The 14,470-nt window shown below is 34.2% G+C and overlaps 1 protein-coding gene and 1 long non-coding RNA gene across 6 annotated transcripts; both read left to right on the forward strand.

The window, feature by feature from the left end:
* Positions 1–1,033: 1,033 nt before the first annotated feature.
* LOC126700981 (uncharacterized) lies at positions 1,034–3,220 on the forward strand. Of its 2 annotated transcripts, XR_007647256.1 has the most exons (3): positions 1,034–1,345; positions 1,743–1,780; positions 2,780–3,220. It is a non-coding gene; the product is annotated as an uncharacterized LOC126700981 (long non-coding RNA). The 2 variants fall into 2 exon arrangements; XR_007647257.1 differs by lacking the exons at positions 1,034–1,345; positions 1,743–1,780 and adding an exon at positions 1,394–1,698.
* A 2,252-nt stretch (positions 3,221–5,472) lies between these two features.
* Positions 5,473–14,047, forward strand: LOC126712355 (protein DECREASED SIZE EXCLUSION LIMIT 1). Of its 4 annotated transcripts, none has more exons than XM_050411653.1 (13): positions 5,473–5,764; positions 5,892–5,954; positions 6,088–6,159; positions 6,266–6,322; positions 7,200–7,405; positions 7,909–7,967; positions 8,055–8,148; positions 8,903–8,969; positions 9,063–9,145; positions 9,241–9,332; positions 11,067–11,173; positions 12,613–12,676; positions 13,519–14,047. In XM_050411653.1, exons 1-13 carry the CDS (start codon positions 5,661–5,663, stop codon positions 13,615–13,617), a joined length of 1,167 nt encoding a protein of 388 aa, XP_050267610.1. In that variant the 5' UTR covers positions 5,473–5,660; the 3' UTR covers positions 13,618–14,047. The 4 variants fall into 4 exon arrangements, with proteins under 4 accessions (XP_050267610.1, XP_050267612.1, XP_050267614.1 ...); XM_050411655.1 differs by having other exon boundaries at positions 7,912–7,967; XM_050411657.1 differs by lacking the exon at positions 11,067–11,173 and having other exon boundaries at positions 13,519–13,711.
* Positions 14,048–14,470: the final 423 nt, after the last annotated feature.

Consider the following 14,470-nt stretch of genomic DNA (forward strand, 5'->3'; position numbering starts at 1 on the left):
CTTTCCTTTTGAAGATGTGGAAACTAATGGTTTTTTAGGAAATTTTTTTAAAAAGTTATTACATAAGGTGAAGGAATAGATATTCAGTACTTTTGATAAGGAATAGTTATTCCTCATTTTGAATAATAGCTATTCATAAGGAATAATTATTCATTGTAATAAAAACATAACCAAACAACTGAATAGTTATGCCATAGAAATATCTATTACATTACAGTATCTATTACCAAACGTGTCCTTATTGTTGTATATGATGTATTCTCATTTCCTCTCAATTCTTATTTAATTTTTAAAACATTCAAACAAAGATAATGAATATTTATCATTCTCCCCATACTTAGTTTTTCAAAACATTTAAACAAAAGGGAATTCCCCACCCCTTTCAAGGCCCTGATACTCTCTACTTTCCTCACGCTCCAAAATTCTGTACACATTGTAAGATTCTCCAAGCCTTATAGACTGAGGGAGAGAGAGAGAACCACATAGTCATATTCGTATTTGAAAGCATAGAAACAAGCTTTAGCATCATCTTCCATAGTAATGTTCTGCAACTTTTCAAGTTTAGCTGATTGTAAGGCCCAAAGAATAATAAAAGCTTTTGCCACAGTTGGATATGCAATTTGAACTTCTTTTGTTTATATATAGAGATTAAATTATATAGATAGAACTTAGTTATTTTAGCGGTTATCCACACTGCACCATAGTTATTTGATTGGCAACAAAGGGTAGCAAACTTCATTGGCAAGAGAGGGTGGCAATCTTGATTTGTTTTGAGAAGTATGGGTATTCATGAGTTAGTTAGGCTTAGGTTATGGATCAACCCGTGACTCAACTTGATCTCATCAGATGCTGGAAGACATCGTCTATTATTGATCGGCAATCTACAAGTCTTTGTCCACCATTTGCCTTTAGATTGACTAGCAGGTTCGGTTGGATTGGCCATTGGCCACACTACAGTTCAAATATGCAACCAAAAAAAAAAAAAAAAACCAAACTAATGTGGCTAAGTACCCGTTTGGTTCCACTTTTTGAGCCAAAAAGGGCGTTTTCAAAAACGCTGAACCCAGTTTTGCGTTTGGTAAGCTCAAAACGCAACTTTTTTATAAAAGTTGCGTTTTGAACTTTTATAAAATGTGAGGGCAAAACGCGGAAGGAAAATGGTGAGGCAGCGGTCCATAAATCAAAACGCGCTATGCGCGTTTTGTCATATTACCGTTGCAATGGGCAAAAAGACCATTTTACCCAGCAGAAAGTCGCCCCTCATCTCTCATCTCTGCTCTCCCTTCGCATTTTACCTAGCAGAAAGTCGCCCCTCCATCTCTTCTCTCTGCCTTGCTCTGCCTTCGTAAGTCTCTCTACTCTCTCTGTCTTTTTTCTTCGTCTTCATTTTCTTCTTCCGCTTCGTCTTCCTCTTCTTCTTCTTTCTTTCTTTCTTTCTGGTTCTTCCTCTCCGTAAGTCTTTCTGTAGTTTTGGATTGTGGTTTGTTTTATGGGTAATGATTTTTCTGTGTGTTCTTTGGGTTGATTTGTCATGGGTATGGGTTGTTTTGATTTGGACTGAACCGGGGTTGATTCTCATGGGTCTGATTTGGGTTTTTTTGGTTTTGATTTCTCTGTTCTTTGGTTGATTTCTCACTTTTGGTGTGTGGGTTTTGATTTCTCAGGTGCCAAAAACACTGATCTGCTACCAAAAACCAGGTACCAACACTGATCTGATTTTTTTTTTTTTTTTTTTTTTACAGAGTGTGGGAAAAAAAATTTCGGATCTTGCTATGAATGGGTATTGTTCCTTTACTTGTTTTGTTATTTGTTTTTTCTGATTGGAATATATAATGAAGTGTTAGTTTGATGAATATATAATGGGTATTGTTTTCGGATCTTGCTGATTGGAATATATACATGTTCTCATGAAGTGTTTTTGTTTATTTGTTTTGTTATAACAAAATTTCGGATCTTGCTATGAATGTGTATTAACTTGGAGATATTGTTATGCTTCACAAACTGGTTGTAACATTTTGTACTCTTCAAAGAACTTATATATTTCAGTTGTGTTAGCTTGTGTTTTGGTTTGTAACATTTAATGTCTAGATCAATGATACAATTTATTTTTTATTCGCCTCTCCCTGTAATGGACGTTTAGATTTCACTTTTCTGAGTTTTCCTTTACTTATGTCAAGGCAGTTCAAGCAAGTATTAGCAAAGGTTATATGATTAAATTATTTTAATTCCCCAGGATACTTAATTTGACCCTTAAAATTTTGAGTTGCTTTTATTTTGGCCTTGTACGTTTCAAAATTTTATTTTGGCATTTTATTTTTGATTCCATTTTCATATTAGTTCTACTGTCTATTTCCATTAGTAATTTGATCATCCATAATATGTTTTTCTACCTACAATTAAATTCTTGCATTCCACAACATTTAGAGATAGTATTCCATGAAATAGTTAAATCTTCAGGGTGTCTGTTGGTTAGATTAGTGAAAATGGATAGCATGACCAATATGGTTAGATTAGTGAAATTGATGCTATGAATATATAACACTGATCTGAATTTTTGATGCTAAAATAACATATATACTTTCTCTATCATAACATAGTATATGCGAAAATAACATATACATAACATAACATGGTCACTGTACTTTGCTGATTTAACAATGCATGCATATGTGACTGTACTTTGGTCACTGCATGAACTTGAAGTTCTTAATGTGAGAAGCATGTATGATAGCTTTTGAAACTTTCTCAGCCACTTAAGTACTTGTTCTTCATGCATCAGTGCTACTATATTTCCTTAAACAAATTCAAGTTTTCCAAAAGTGCAAGTGCCTAGGAAGGTGGTCAATGTGTGCTCGTTTATGCTTATGTATTGATGTCAACATATAACCTGGAAAATAGAGAAAGTGTCAAAGACGAGGATTCGATTGCTAAGTGTCAAAGACGAGAAAGTGTCAACAGACCCTGCGATGGTGGTTCTTCGTGATTCCATTGCTAATTCCATTTGGGGGGATAATAATTAGTAGTTGTCTTTTTTATAATATCCTGTAGTACAATTTAAACTTGGGTTATTGGTATGTATTTTATCATATTTTTTACATTTTTGTGTTGTACAATTTAAACTTAGATTATTGATATGTATTTTATATGTTTTTACATTTTTATGTAGTACAATTTAAACTTAGATTATTGGTGTATATTTTATCATCTTTTTACATTTTTATTTTGTGCTTCATGTTGATGGAAATTATTTAGATTTAATTAATATTATTATTATTATTATTGTTTAGTAAGTATATGAAATAGATGATTTAATAAGTATGAAATAAACTCACATCCACAAAAAAAAAAACAAAACAAAAGTTTGAAATAAATTCCCTTATATATACATTGTCCTTTTTGGTCATTTATCCCTCAAAAAACCACTTTTAACAATTTTTACCAAACACTCAGCATTTTCATTATGCACTTTTTAACAGCTTTTACCAAACATTCAGCTTTTTGAAACTCCACTTTTTCATTATGCATTTTTACAAAACTCCACTTTTTCATTATGCACTTTTTCAAAAAGCTGAACCAAACTCACCCTAAGTCACCACATTGCTCCAAACCTTACTCCGCCACCACACCCAATTTACTCTTGACCAACTGTTACAATCACACCACAAACAAATTACATAAACAAAGATCACCAATATGAAGAGAAGAAAGAGAGAGAAAAGGATAAGTTTAAGCTTGTTTGCCATTTGATTTCAACGAGAAATACAAAAATAAGTGTATGTCAGCCATGGAGAAGTGAGAAATATACAGGGCCAATCATTTAGGGACACATAAAAAGGTTTACATATATAATAAAACTATTCGGTTAGTTTGATTGTATCGTGTTTTCTTAATGGAAGTCTTATAATCAAACCAAACATGGTATGTTTTCAATTATAAAGCCTAAGCTCTATTTGGGGTCAAGTCAACCATATATAATCGAGTCAATTTGGACCGGACGGTTTTGGTCGGGATCGGATTGAATTGCACAACACTAGAATGACCATATGACACTACACGCTAATAGCACCAAATTTAAAGTATATATATATATATATATATATATATATTATAAAATTTCAATCTATAGCATTGGAAGACTTTGTTACTAATTGAAGTAACAGAAACCCCCGCTAATTATTTATTCTAACTTGTAATTTCATGTTTATTATTTATTCTAACTTGTAATTTCATGTTTATGCATAAATATACTTAAAAGATATATATTAAAGAGTATATTATAATTCTTACTTATATAATTTAAATATTATTGATAATCAAATTTTTTTTTTGTTTAACTCTTTAAAAAGTCTTGTAAGAATATTATTAAGTAAAAAATGTAAATTGTCAATTTTTTTATGTTCATTAATTCTAGACTTTTTGTTTTTTTTTTTTAAAGTAAAAACTCATTGAAGATGATAAGATATAGAGCCTGACGGGCCTGACGGATTGGTACTGTTGGGCTTGTGTAAAGATTATCTCATGCGCTTTGAAGGCCCATCGCTGACAGACACAGTAAGGGCCCATGATCGGAAATCTCTATCGCCTAGAAAAGCCCTAAGATCCGAAAATGGAAATCCTTGCTCACCACGCTCAGAAGAATTTGAAGTAGAGTCCCACATGGAAAAGATTTGGAGACCAAGAAGGAAAAGTCAACTCTCTACCACTATAAAAAGACCTAACACCCACGCAAATCAAGGTACGTTTTAATTGACCCTCTCTAGCGCTTTAAAGTGGTGAGAAGAATTCTAACTTGACTTTCGGAGAGTGTTTGGCCGGCACCACACCGGTGCTCTCTAAAGGTTTCTCTTTCGATTGCTCTTGTTGTGCAGATTCGCTTTGAGTCGTGAGTGCGGTGTGACCTATTGGTGATAATTTTCAACGTCATCACTCACTTTTGTGGATACTTACGTTTGATCTCACATTTGACTAAAAAATTAAGAAATAAAACTCTCTCTAAAAATAAATAATGTAGGACACATGATGTAAAATTGGACTTAAATTGAAGAATCTAATTGAATTTTCTCTAAATCTTATCTATTAATATATGATTAATACTATAAACACAAACTATTTTACAATATTTTTACAAATTGCTGATGTGACTTTAGTAATTTTCAAATAATCATTAATAAACATAAATGTGATGTTAGTGGTAAACCCATATTAGAACTAATAAGAATTTGTCATATTAATAGTTTATAAAAATATTGTAAAATAGTTTGTGACTATAGTATTCCTCTTAAAATATATAATATTAATGTTAACTTATAAAATATTGAACCTCTTCTCTCACCTGTTAAAAAAGAAAAAGAAAATAATACATACATAATATTTTGAGTTATTATGTATGTATTATTTTAATCAAACCCCCTTTTTCTAACTTATTATTTTATATATATATATATATATATATAAATTTTAAAAATTATTAAAATCCCCAACGGCCCAAAAACCCCCCATCCGGCGCGGAACATTCCAGTCTCGTTAGGGTTTATAGTCATCGAACAAATTTTCCGGTACCCATTTCCGGCAACTCATTGCCGTTCAACTTGCAAACGTATATTTCCAGCTAAAACCCTCAAAACGATACGACACCGTCTTCATTGGAAGTCGAAGCGAGAATGAGCAAGAGGCCCCCACCTGACCCCGTGGCGGTTCTAAGAGGCCACCGCGCTTCTGTCATGGACGCTTCTTTTCATATTTCCAAGCCTTTACTCTTCACTGGGTACTCTTTTTTTTTTTCTTTTTCTTTTTAAAAATAAATTCAAATCTTATTTCATTTTCATCCATCAAATTCGATTCTCTTAATTAATTAATTTTTAATTTTAATAAATGGAATTTATATTTGTTAGTTCTGCGGATGGTGAGTTGCGAATTTGGGACACGGTCCAGCACCGAACACTATCATCTGCATGGTACTCACATCGTTTCAGCATTTTTGTTTTTTGTTTTTGTTGTTGTTGTTGTTGTTTTAAACGTTATTGGCTTGTTGGGAATTGATTTTTTTTTTTTTTTTTTTGTTTTTGTTTTTGTCTACTCTGAGTGTAGGGTGCATAGTGCGGCACACGGGATTACTTGTGTTGCAAGTAGTCCTTTGATCGGAGCAAACAAAGTTATCAGGTGCTGCTTGGTTTTTTAAAAAAAAAAAAAAAAAAATCTAATTGTCTAATGTTTATCTTTTGATACAAGCGTTGTGATTATTGTAATGTTTTAATTGGGCATGTAGCCAGGGAAGGGATGGAACTGTTAAGTGTTGGGATATTGAAGACGGAGGATTGTCTCGGTAAGCAACTAATTGTAGTGCCTTTTTTCAAATTGGAGTATGGTTATGAATTATAGCAAGATTTTGAATTTCTAAGCATAACTTGTGCATGTGCTTTGCTACTAAGAGAGTGTAGGTAGTGAGTGAATGTGGTGCATAAAAGAATTGTTAAAAGTTTCAAACATCTAAACATGTTTAGATGCACCTCACAAGGCGCTTTCTCAGAATGCCGGGGCATTAGGAAAAGTCAGTAGTTACAAGAGCATGTTTAGCACCTATTTTGTGAGTGTAAGGTTGTTTTGTTAATTATCATAGAGGACTTGGAGGGGTGCCGCCCGCCGGGGGGGGGGGGGGGGCTTTCATTTACATGGAATGGACAGAAACTTATTTGTTGATCACATATTCTTGTCTTTATGACCCAAGTTGAAAGGATGATTGCCACTGATCATCAGATTTGGGTCTTTCCAAAAATATAGCTATTGGAAATTTTAAAAGCATGTCTTGTCCATAGGCAGACCTGATCTTATTTGATGTTTGCCAGTCAATATGTTTCCTTTATTGAATTTACTGCTCTTATTATCCCCAGTAATACATCATTAAAACTGGGTTGAGCTCTGGTCCCAGAATTATATTGCATGAGTTTTATTGATTAGCTGGCGTGTCAAGCTTCATTGTGGCAATTTGTCTCATCAGACTTCCTCTAGCTGTGAGTGTGATTTGTCTTTCCTCGTAAGGATTAGTTCTTAGTACTAGCTATGGGTTTTTTATTTTTATTATTATTATTTTTATAATATTTTAAATTTAAGTATTAGCCATGAGTTTTGTAGTGAAATATTACCTTGAGGCTGAATAACTCGTTACTTTTATTTTGTCCCCTCTCTCTCTCTCCCCTTTACAGGAATCCCTCGCTTACAATCAAGACAAACACTTATCACTTTTGCAAGCTTTCCCTGGTGAAGAAGCCTTCTGCTTGTGCACCACAAGCTGAAGGTCTAAAGTATTGTCACGAAAGGGAGGTTAGGGAAACTGCTGACTCAGAAAGTCTGGAAGATAGTGGGGGAAAGGCTGGAGGAAGTCTACCAGAGTGTTCACATACTGTTAAAGGTTTGTTCAAATTGATGAATTTGTGCATCTACTTTATACTTTTTTCCCTTGGTGTCAGGACTCATCAAAAACTCATCTACTAATAAATGTTCTAGAATTGAAGTTTGGTTCAAGATATCTATATTCAAGTTGCAATATTACTTTAGTCTGGATTTTAAATCTGATATGGTTAGTATACTAATTACCCTGATGCAATTGTAAGTTCCTATCTGCAACAGCTATTCTTTTTTGTATCATGCTGCCCTAGGGAAAAAGAGAGATGAAATTTTGTGTACTAATTAAAAAAAGAAGAAGAAGAAGATTTGTGCTAGAGCTCACCCTAGCACTGATACTTGGAGGTGCTGCCCTAGAGGCTCATCCCTTGATATCCTACACATTTGTGCTTTTCATCATTCTGCCTCATCTGTCATATTGGTTTCGTGGTGGTACCATACTTGTTTCTGTGTTTATTGCTTCAGGATACTATTGAAATTTATGGATTAATCAAATTTCTTTTTACCCAGAAGATATGCATGCTGAAGGACCAAAATATGTGGCTATAGCAGGAGAGCAATCACATGAGGTCAATATCCAACTTTGATTGTTTTGTTTATTCATCTATATAATTTTTGGTGCCTATCACTTATTTTTATGTGGATTATATCTGAAGGTTGAAATTTGGGATCTCAATACTGCAGAAAGGTTTGCACGCCTACCTCAAAATTGTGTTGGTGGCTCCTCAAATGTTTCTGCCAATGAGAAAGGTCTGTATCTGAGTTGAATTTATGTCTTTTAACTTATTGGTATTATCTATATTATTATTTGGGCAACGTCATGCTTCACAAAGTTATATTTTAAATTTGCTGAACAGTTCCATCATATACATTCATTCATCAGTTTGATTTTTAAAATCTACTGGACAAATATTTCTGAATTTCTTGACTTGAATACAACATATCGTTTGTGGGGGTCTTCTAGAGGTTTTGTTTGCTGAAGAAACCTGAGCCTAGACTTATGTATAGTGATGCCATTCCAGAACCCTGACTTTTGTTTTTGGTGGTGGGGGGGTGGGGGATAGGAATTAATCTGCATTTAAAAAATGAAGTAAGGGTGTTTTTAAGCAAAACTCTTCTACTTTGATCACATAGTTCCTGAGGTGTTAGGATAGTTTGGAATAGCTTGTGTCATTATTTCATTCAATTTTTGAGTATCATATTTCTTTAAGCCTGTTGTGGGCTCACTTATTGTTTCTTGCTTGATCATTAAATTTTCATATTTTCCTTTGTAAAATTTAATACATTTTCCATTTCACATGGGTAAATGCATATTGCCTTTCATACATTTTCCATGGAACATGGGTAAATACACATTGCCTTCAATTATTTTAATTATTGGGCTAAGCAATGATCTCCATCACTTGGTCCTTTATTCTTCAGTAAAGAACCTCTCTGTCTCTCTCTCTCTCCCCCCTTCTTTTCAAATGCTTAACTTTGACATGTAACAATTATTACTTGGAAGGGATGTGCATGGCAGTTCAAGCATTTTTACCATCCAAATCACAGGGATTCCTAAATGTCTTGGCTGGGTATATCCTTCTTATCTTTATTATTCATCTTCTATTATGAATGCAGCTAAGCATTTTATCAGTTTAGCAACTCTATAAGGTGTGTTGTGGCAGTTACGAAGATGGTTCCATGCTTTGGTGGGATATACGGCATTCGGGAGTTCCTCTAACTTCTGTAAAGTTCCATTCAGAGCCAGGTATGGGATCCTATATTTAGAGATAACCAACATATTCTTCCTTTTTTTTTTCCCCTTGAAAGCAAGTTGTGATCCATTTTGTATCCTGTATACAGTTTTTAGCATATCCATTGATGAATCGTGTAGTGGGGGTATCTCAGGAGCTGCAGATGACAAAATCGTGATGTATAGTTTGGATCATTCCATGGTAAACACACTTGTTCATAAATTCATCATACTTGTTTTCAATCTTCATCTCTTACCAATAAAGAAAAGGTAACAGTTGAGGGAATGTTTGGCAATCTCTTAGCACCATCGCTCCCTTGATGGGCCCATGCTAGTTATTGATAACCATTTGTATTGCATCTTCATCTTTTGTGTTCCATTTTGCTTTAGCTGCTAAATCCCCCCTATCGATTAACAAAGGTTATGAATTCAAAACCAGGCTACATTTTTTCATTCATTAGATCTCAGAGTTTGGGAGATGTTCCACCTAGTGCAACTACTGGCTGGTGAATTTGTCAATCACATCATCAAAACTACATTCATAAGAAAATCGCTTTAGAGGCCTCTTGGATTGCCCATTCATGAAATAAGGTGCAGGAGTTCTCTGCATCCGTAGAGGAGGCTCATCCATGATTGATAATTAGAATTTGGGTACTTGACTGGATGGCCCACCACTGATCTTGGCTTTCTTCATTGCATTCATGAATTCCTTGTTTGATTCTTAGGGCTTCTTCCGATCTGCTTGACATCATTTCCCTCTACACCAGGTATTCCAAAGTATGTTCCTCCTTTTGTTTTGTGGCTCTTCAGGTGATTATTGATTGAGATCGAGGGCAATATACCTTCCCCATTGATCACCATGACTTGTCCTATTGCTTCGGGGGATTTCAGATAATCCCCCTTAGTTTTGAGTAAGGGAACCCATTCAAAAACATTCTTCTTCCTCTTTTGCTTTTCCCCATCTTACTAATCCTAATGAAGGGGTAGGCAATCGGTCAAAGTTATTCCCAAGTCAGAATTCCGGCAAACGCCAAGAAGTATCTATTCTTAGCACAAAGAAACTGCTGATTTTAGAGAATCTTGACCATGTTTTTCTTCAATAGTTAATTGATCTTGTTGGGTTTTTCATGAAACAGTTGCCAATATCATGTTAGTTTGTGTCAGTTTAAAGAGTGTATCCCCCCCTGCCCTCCCTCCTTTCTCCTCTTCACCTCTTATGGCCCATTTGGATTGAGGGGGGAGGGAGAGGCAGTAAAGTAGAGTTGGCTAAAAATAGGCTAATTTTGGGCCAACTCTACTCTACTCCCCCTCCCTCCCCCTCAATCTAATTGGACCATTAGTCCCCTGTATCTTGACACCATATAATTAAGCTGTTCTTTTTCTATACCACTCTCTTACTCCTTTCTTCTTTTTAAATTTTTCCTCCTTTTCCATTCCACTGTCTGGTGCTCATATTTGGATTATGATCTTGGACCTTGAGGGTATTTAATTTGTCAATATAGAATGTTAAATTGGTAGAACTTCCATCAGTTTTCAACTTAGGTCTAAGCTTTAAAGATCAATGGTGTAAAATATTTGTGTGTTGTACATAGAGTTCTACATCATTGATAGCTGGTAAACTTTAAATAAGCTGATTTAAAATTCAAACATCTATTGGGAATGATAACAATCATATCAAACAGTGGCTGCAAAATAATCAACTGGCAGAAAATGACTAGTGAGTTGTTTGAGATCATATCTGGTTTGGATAATGCAAACGTCACCAGTTTAATGTTCCATTATTTTCTGTTTCTTTAGCAGCTTTCTTATTTATTTCATTTTGGTGACTTTGTGGATATATATTTATATTTAATGATGATTTACCTTTTTGCTGCCTCCAGCCTCCTGCTATTTGAAATAACTGTTCTTATGTCATGTCATGCCTTGTATAATGTAGGGTTCTTGTGTGGTCAAGAAAGAAATTAATTTGGAACGACCTGGAATAGCAGGCACCTCAATTAGACCAGATTGCAAAATTGCTGCAACTGCTGGTTGGGACCACAGGTTGCTAACAAACTTTTTTCCCTGAAAGATTAAAGGATTTTCATGTACAATTCTTGCATAGTTTCAGTTACTCTACTGTAAAATATGAATACTAGTCAGTTCTCACACAAATATCAGCTAATATGTTAATAATAATTTGTTGCATATAGAGTTGTAGTCAGTGAAGGGGTTACCTATGTGAAATTCTCTTCTCATTTAATGGATTATGCTAGCAAATTAGTTGTGGGGCATTTTTCATCCAATAAGAAATGGTTTTCATCAATTCAGTTGACTGTCTAGATTATTGAACAATCATATTTGTCATTACTATCTAAATATTTAATTTTTTATGATCTTAACAATGGATATATTTCTTCTTTGGTTAGTTTGATGAATTTTGATTTGTTTTTAATCTCAACTGAGTCCCTAAAAGGGTTCCTCAAAATCTGCTTTTGACAGCGAATTTTGAAATCTTTAATTTATTTTATTTTTTGATAATTCAGTATTTCATTGAACAAAGAACAAAGTTTACAACCCCTGACTCAGCTAGCTCCAAGGCTGGAAGCCAGCAAATTCAAACCAATGGAACACAAGTGAAGAGTCTAAACAAACTCAACTACAGACACAAGTTCACATACTGCACTACTGAACAACTACCACAGCCCAGCCCATCCCTTACATCAAGTGATAAAACATTCAAAGTCATCTAAGTATACCCCAATTTGCACAAAAGAATTTTTTTTTTTAAGGATGGAGTTGTCCCGCTGCTTTCCTTCATTCTTCCCCTTATATCTCTTTTGATATACTTAAGGATTTTCTCCTGTCTCAACCTTGCCACCATAGATTCTGTTATTTCTTTGAATCCACAAGTGGTAAATTGTTGCCCACCAAGACAGTTTGCAAAGAATGGCTCTTAGACTTGTTCCTTTCAAGTATTTTGTTCCCCAACTTACCTGGTCCTCCCAGTTTTAAGGAATTCCAGTCACTAGACATAAAGCCATAACTTGCTGCTGTAATCTTCTTGTGAGTAGATATGCAGAGTTTCACCATGAAAACTTCAACTACGTGGATGATGGGATTCTCATAAATTGTCTAAAAACTTTGTCAATGAAATTGAACAAACTTCTTTTTGAGAAATATTCATCTGTTTAAGTGATCTAGCTCAAACCATGAAAATTTGCATAAGCCTTTGAAAACCCAGAAAACAATAATCCCACTTTGGAGCCTAAAACAGGAGTTGGCTCAGTCCAGGTCCATTACTGAGTAGTTAAAAGAACAAAAAAAATTATATTTTTCATATTCACATTTTTTTGAATCTCTTCATTTGTTTTGCTATCAAACTGAGACTTAATGTGATTTTTGTATTATGCAATTCATTTATTAAAAGATATATTTAGTTATTTTGTCTTGACATTATATAACGTAGGCTTTTAAAGTGGTCTCTGTTCACTTGTTTGCAGAGTAAGGATATATAATTACCGCAAAGGAAATGCTCTAGCAATATTGAAATATCACCATGCTACGGTATGTCATTTCATATTTGTATTATAACATATACAATATTATTATTTTTTTCCTTAAAATTTTAAACTTCGTATCTCTACTTTCTTATTAGAAAGTTTAAATCAGTTGTTGTGGCTTGTATTTTATTTCTTGATATTCAGGGCTTTGATGGAAAATGGATAATTTTATGATTCGGATGTTGTTTTAAATTTCATCCTTTTATATCAGGGCCAACAAGCTCTAGTTAAATGGAACTTCCCCTTTTTATAAATACGGGTGTGGATAGTGAGGTTGTGGGTTCATGACCCACTGGGTACGTGTGTGTGTGTGCCTCTTTCTTATATAGGTTTTCAATTTTAATGGAAACTTGGTTGAATTACTTTTAATTCCAGATATACTGATTAGCTGGTAGAAGTTCTTGAAAAGTCAGTTTTCTTTTTTATTTTCCCTTTTCTAGTTTATGAGCTCCATTTCAAGTGGAGCTCTTCTCTTCCTGACAAATCTGTATTCGTACTTGACAAGTTCTACATAGGCTGTCTATCTGCCACCAACCTTGCTTGGACCAATCACCTTATAAATTAGGCAGAAGGGATTTTTAGGTCAAGAGCCTCTTGGCCCGGTGGCACGTCTGACTCCTACCATGGGGATGAGCTTGGGTTCAAAGCCCACTCAGGGCAAAGTCCCTCATCTTACCTTTACCAAAAGAAAAAATAAAGGCTTTTTAGCTTAAAATTTAAGGCCAACACAAGCATCCCACCTTGCTGCTTGGTTAATTTATCATTGGCACATTGTTTCTGATATGATGGCCCTAGCACATTGTTGTGATCATCCTTATAAAAATGCATCACTTGTCCTTTTTACAGTGTAACGCGGTTTCATTCTCAACTGATTGTAAGCTAATGGCCTCTGCATCGGAAGACACAACTGTTGGTCTATGGGAACTTTATCCTCCTCACACTTAATATTTAATGGTATCGAGCGACAAAACATTTGTGCAGTACCGCTGAGGATATGGATTTCTTCTTTTGTCTCACTGCTTTGGGGAAAATTTTAACTAAAGACAATCTCAAGAAGAGGGGATAATTTTCATGGATTGTGTTGTATATGTAAGAACCATGGGGTGTGAGTTGCACATTTGTTCCTTCATTGCAATATAACTAGAGAAATGTGGTCATTAGTCTTTTGCTTATTTGTTAGTTAGGGAATGTCTAATTTAACAGTGGATATTTGGCAAAAAGAGGAATAATGGTGAATATCAAATATGGAAGGCTATACTGCTATATTTGTTGAGGTTCATATGGAGAGAGAAATATATGTTTCGAAGGGAAAGAGCTACCTTTGACGAAGCTGAAAATTTTATTTATGAATACTATATGTGGAGTTCGGCTTCAATTTCTCTGTGTCTAAAACATAGTTTTTTTGGATAAATATGAATAACTCATCGTGTTCTTTCTTTCTTTTTCCCTAATTTTTAAAAAATTCCACTTGAAACCATGATTTTTTAAATCGTTTCAGTTATATTTCCTTATTAAGTTATTAACAGAAGCTCTATCACCAAAGTCTCAAAAAATTAAAGTAGTACATTTTCTTTTATATTATTGTCACTTTTAATGACATTAGTGAAATATTTTTGTCAATACATGTTTTTCAGCAAATACATTGTTGGATTATATTCTCCTTATACCCTCTATACTTACAAAACATTAAGATAATAAGAGATCAATAACTATATTATCTATAATTTCATGTTTTATCTACTTAATTTTTTTTACACAAAAGTATCTATAATTTCATGTTTTATCTACTTAATTATGT

The sequence above is a fragment of the Quercus robur genome, chromosome 2, assembly GCF_932294415.1.
Source record: "Quercus robur chromosome 2, dhQueRobu3.1, whole genome shotgun sequence".
Lineage (NCBI taxonomy): Eukaryota > Viridiplantae > Streptophyta > Magnoliopsida > Fagales > Fagaceae > Quercus > Quercus robur.

Coding starts and splice junctions, on each gene's coding strand:
- LOC126712355 (XM_050411653.1), top strand. CDS start 5,661: ATGAGCAAGAGGCCCCCACCTGACCCCGTGGCGGTTCTAAGAGGCCAC. Junction 5,955..6,087: donor CGAACACTATCATCTGCATG/GTACTCACATCG, acceptor CTCTGAGTGTAG/GGTGCATAGTGCGGCACACG. Junction 8,970..9,062: donor TTCCTAAATGTCTTGGCTGG/GTATATCCTTCT, acceptor GTGTTGTGGCAG/TTACGAAGATGGTTCCATGC.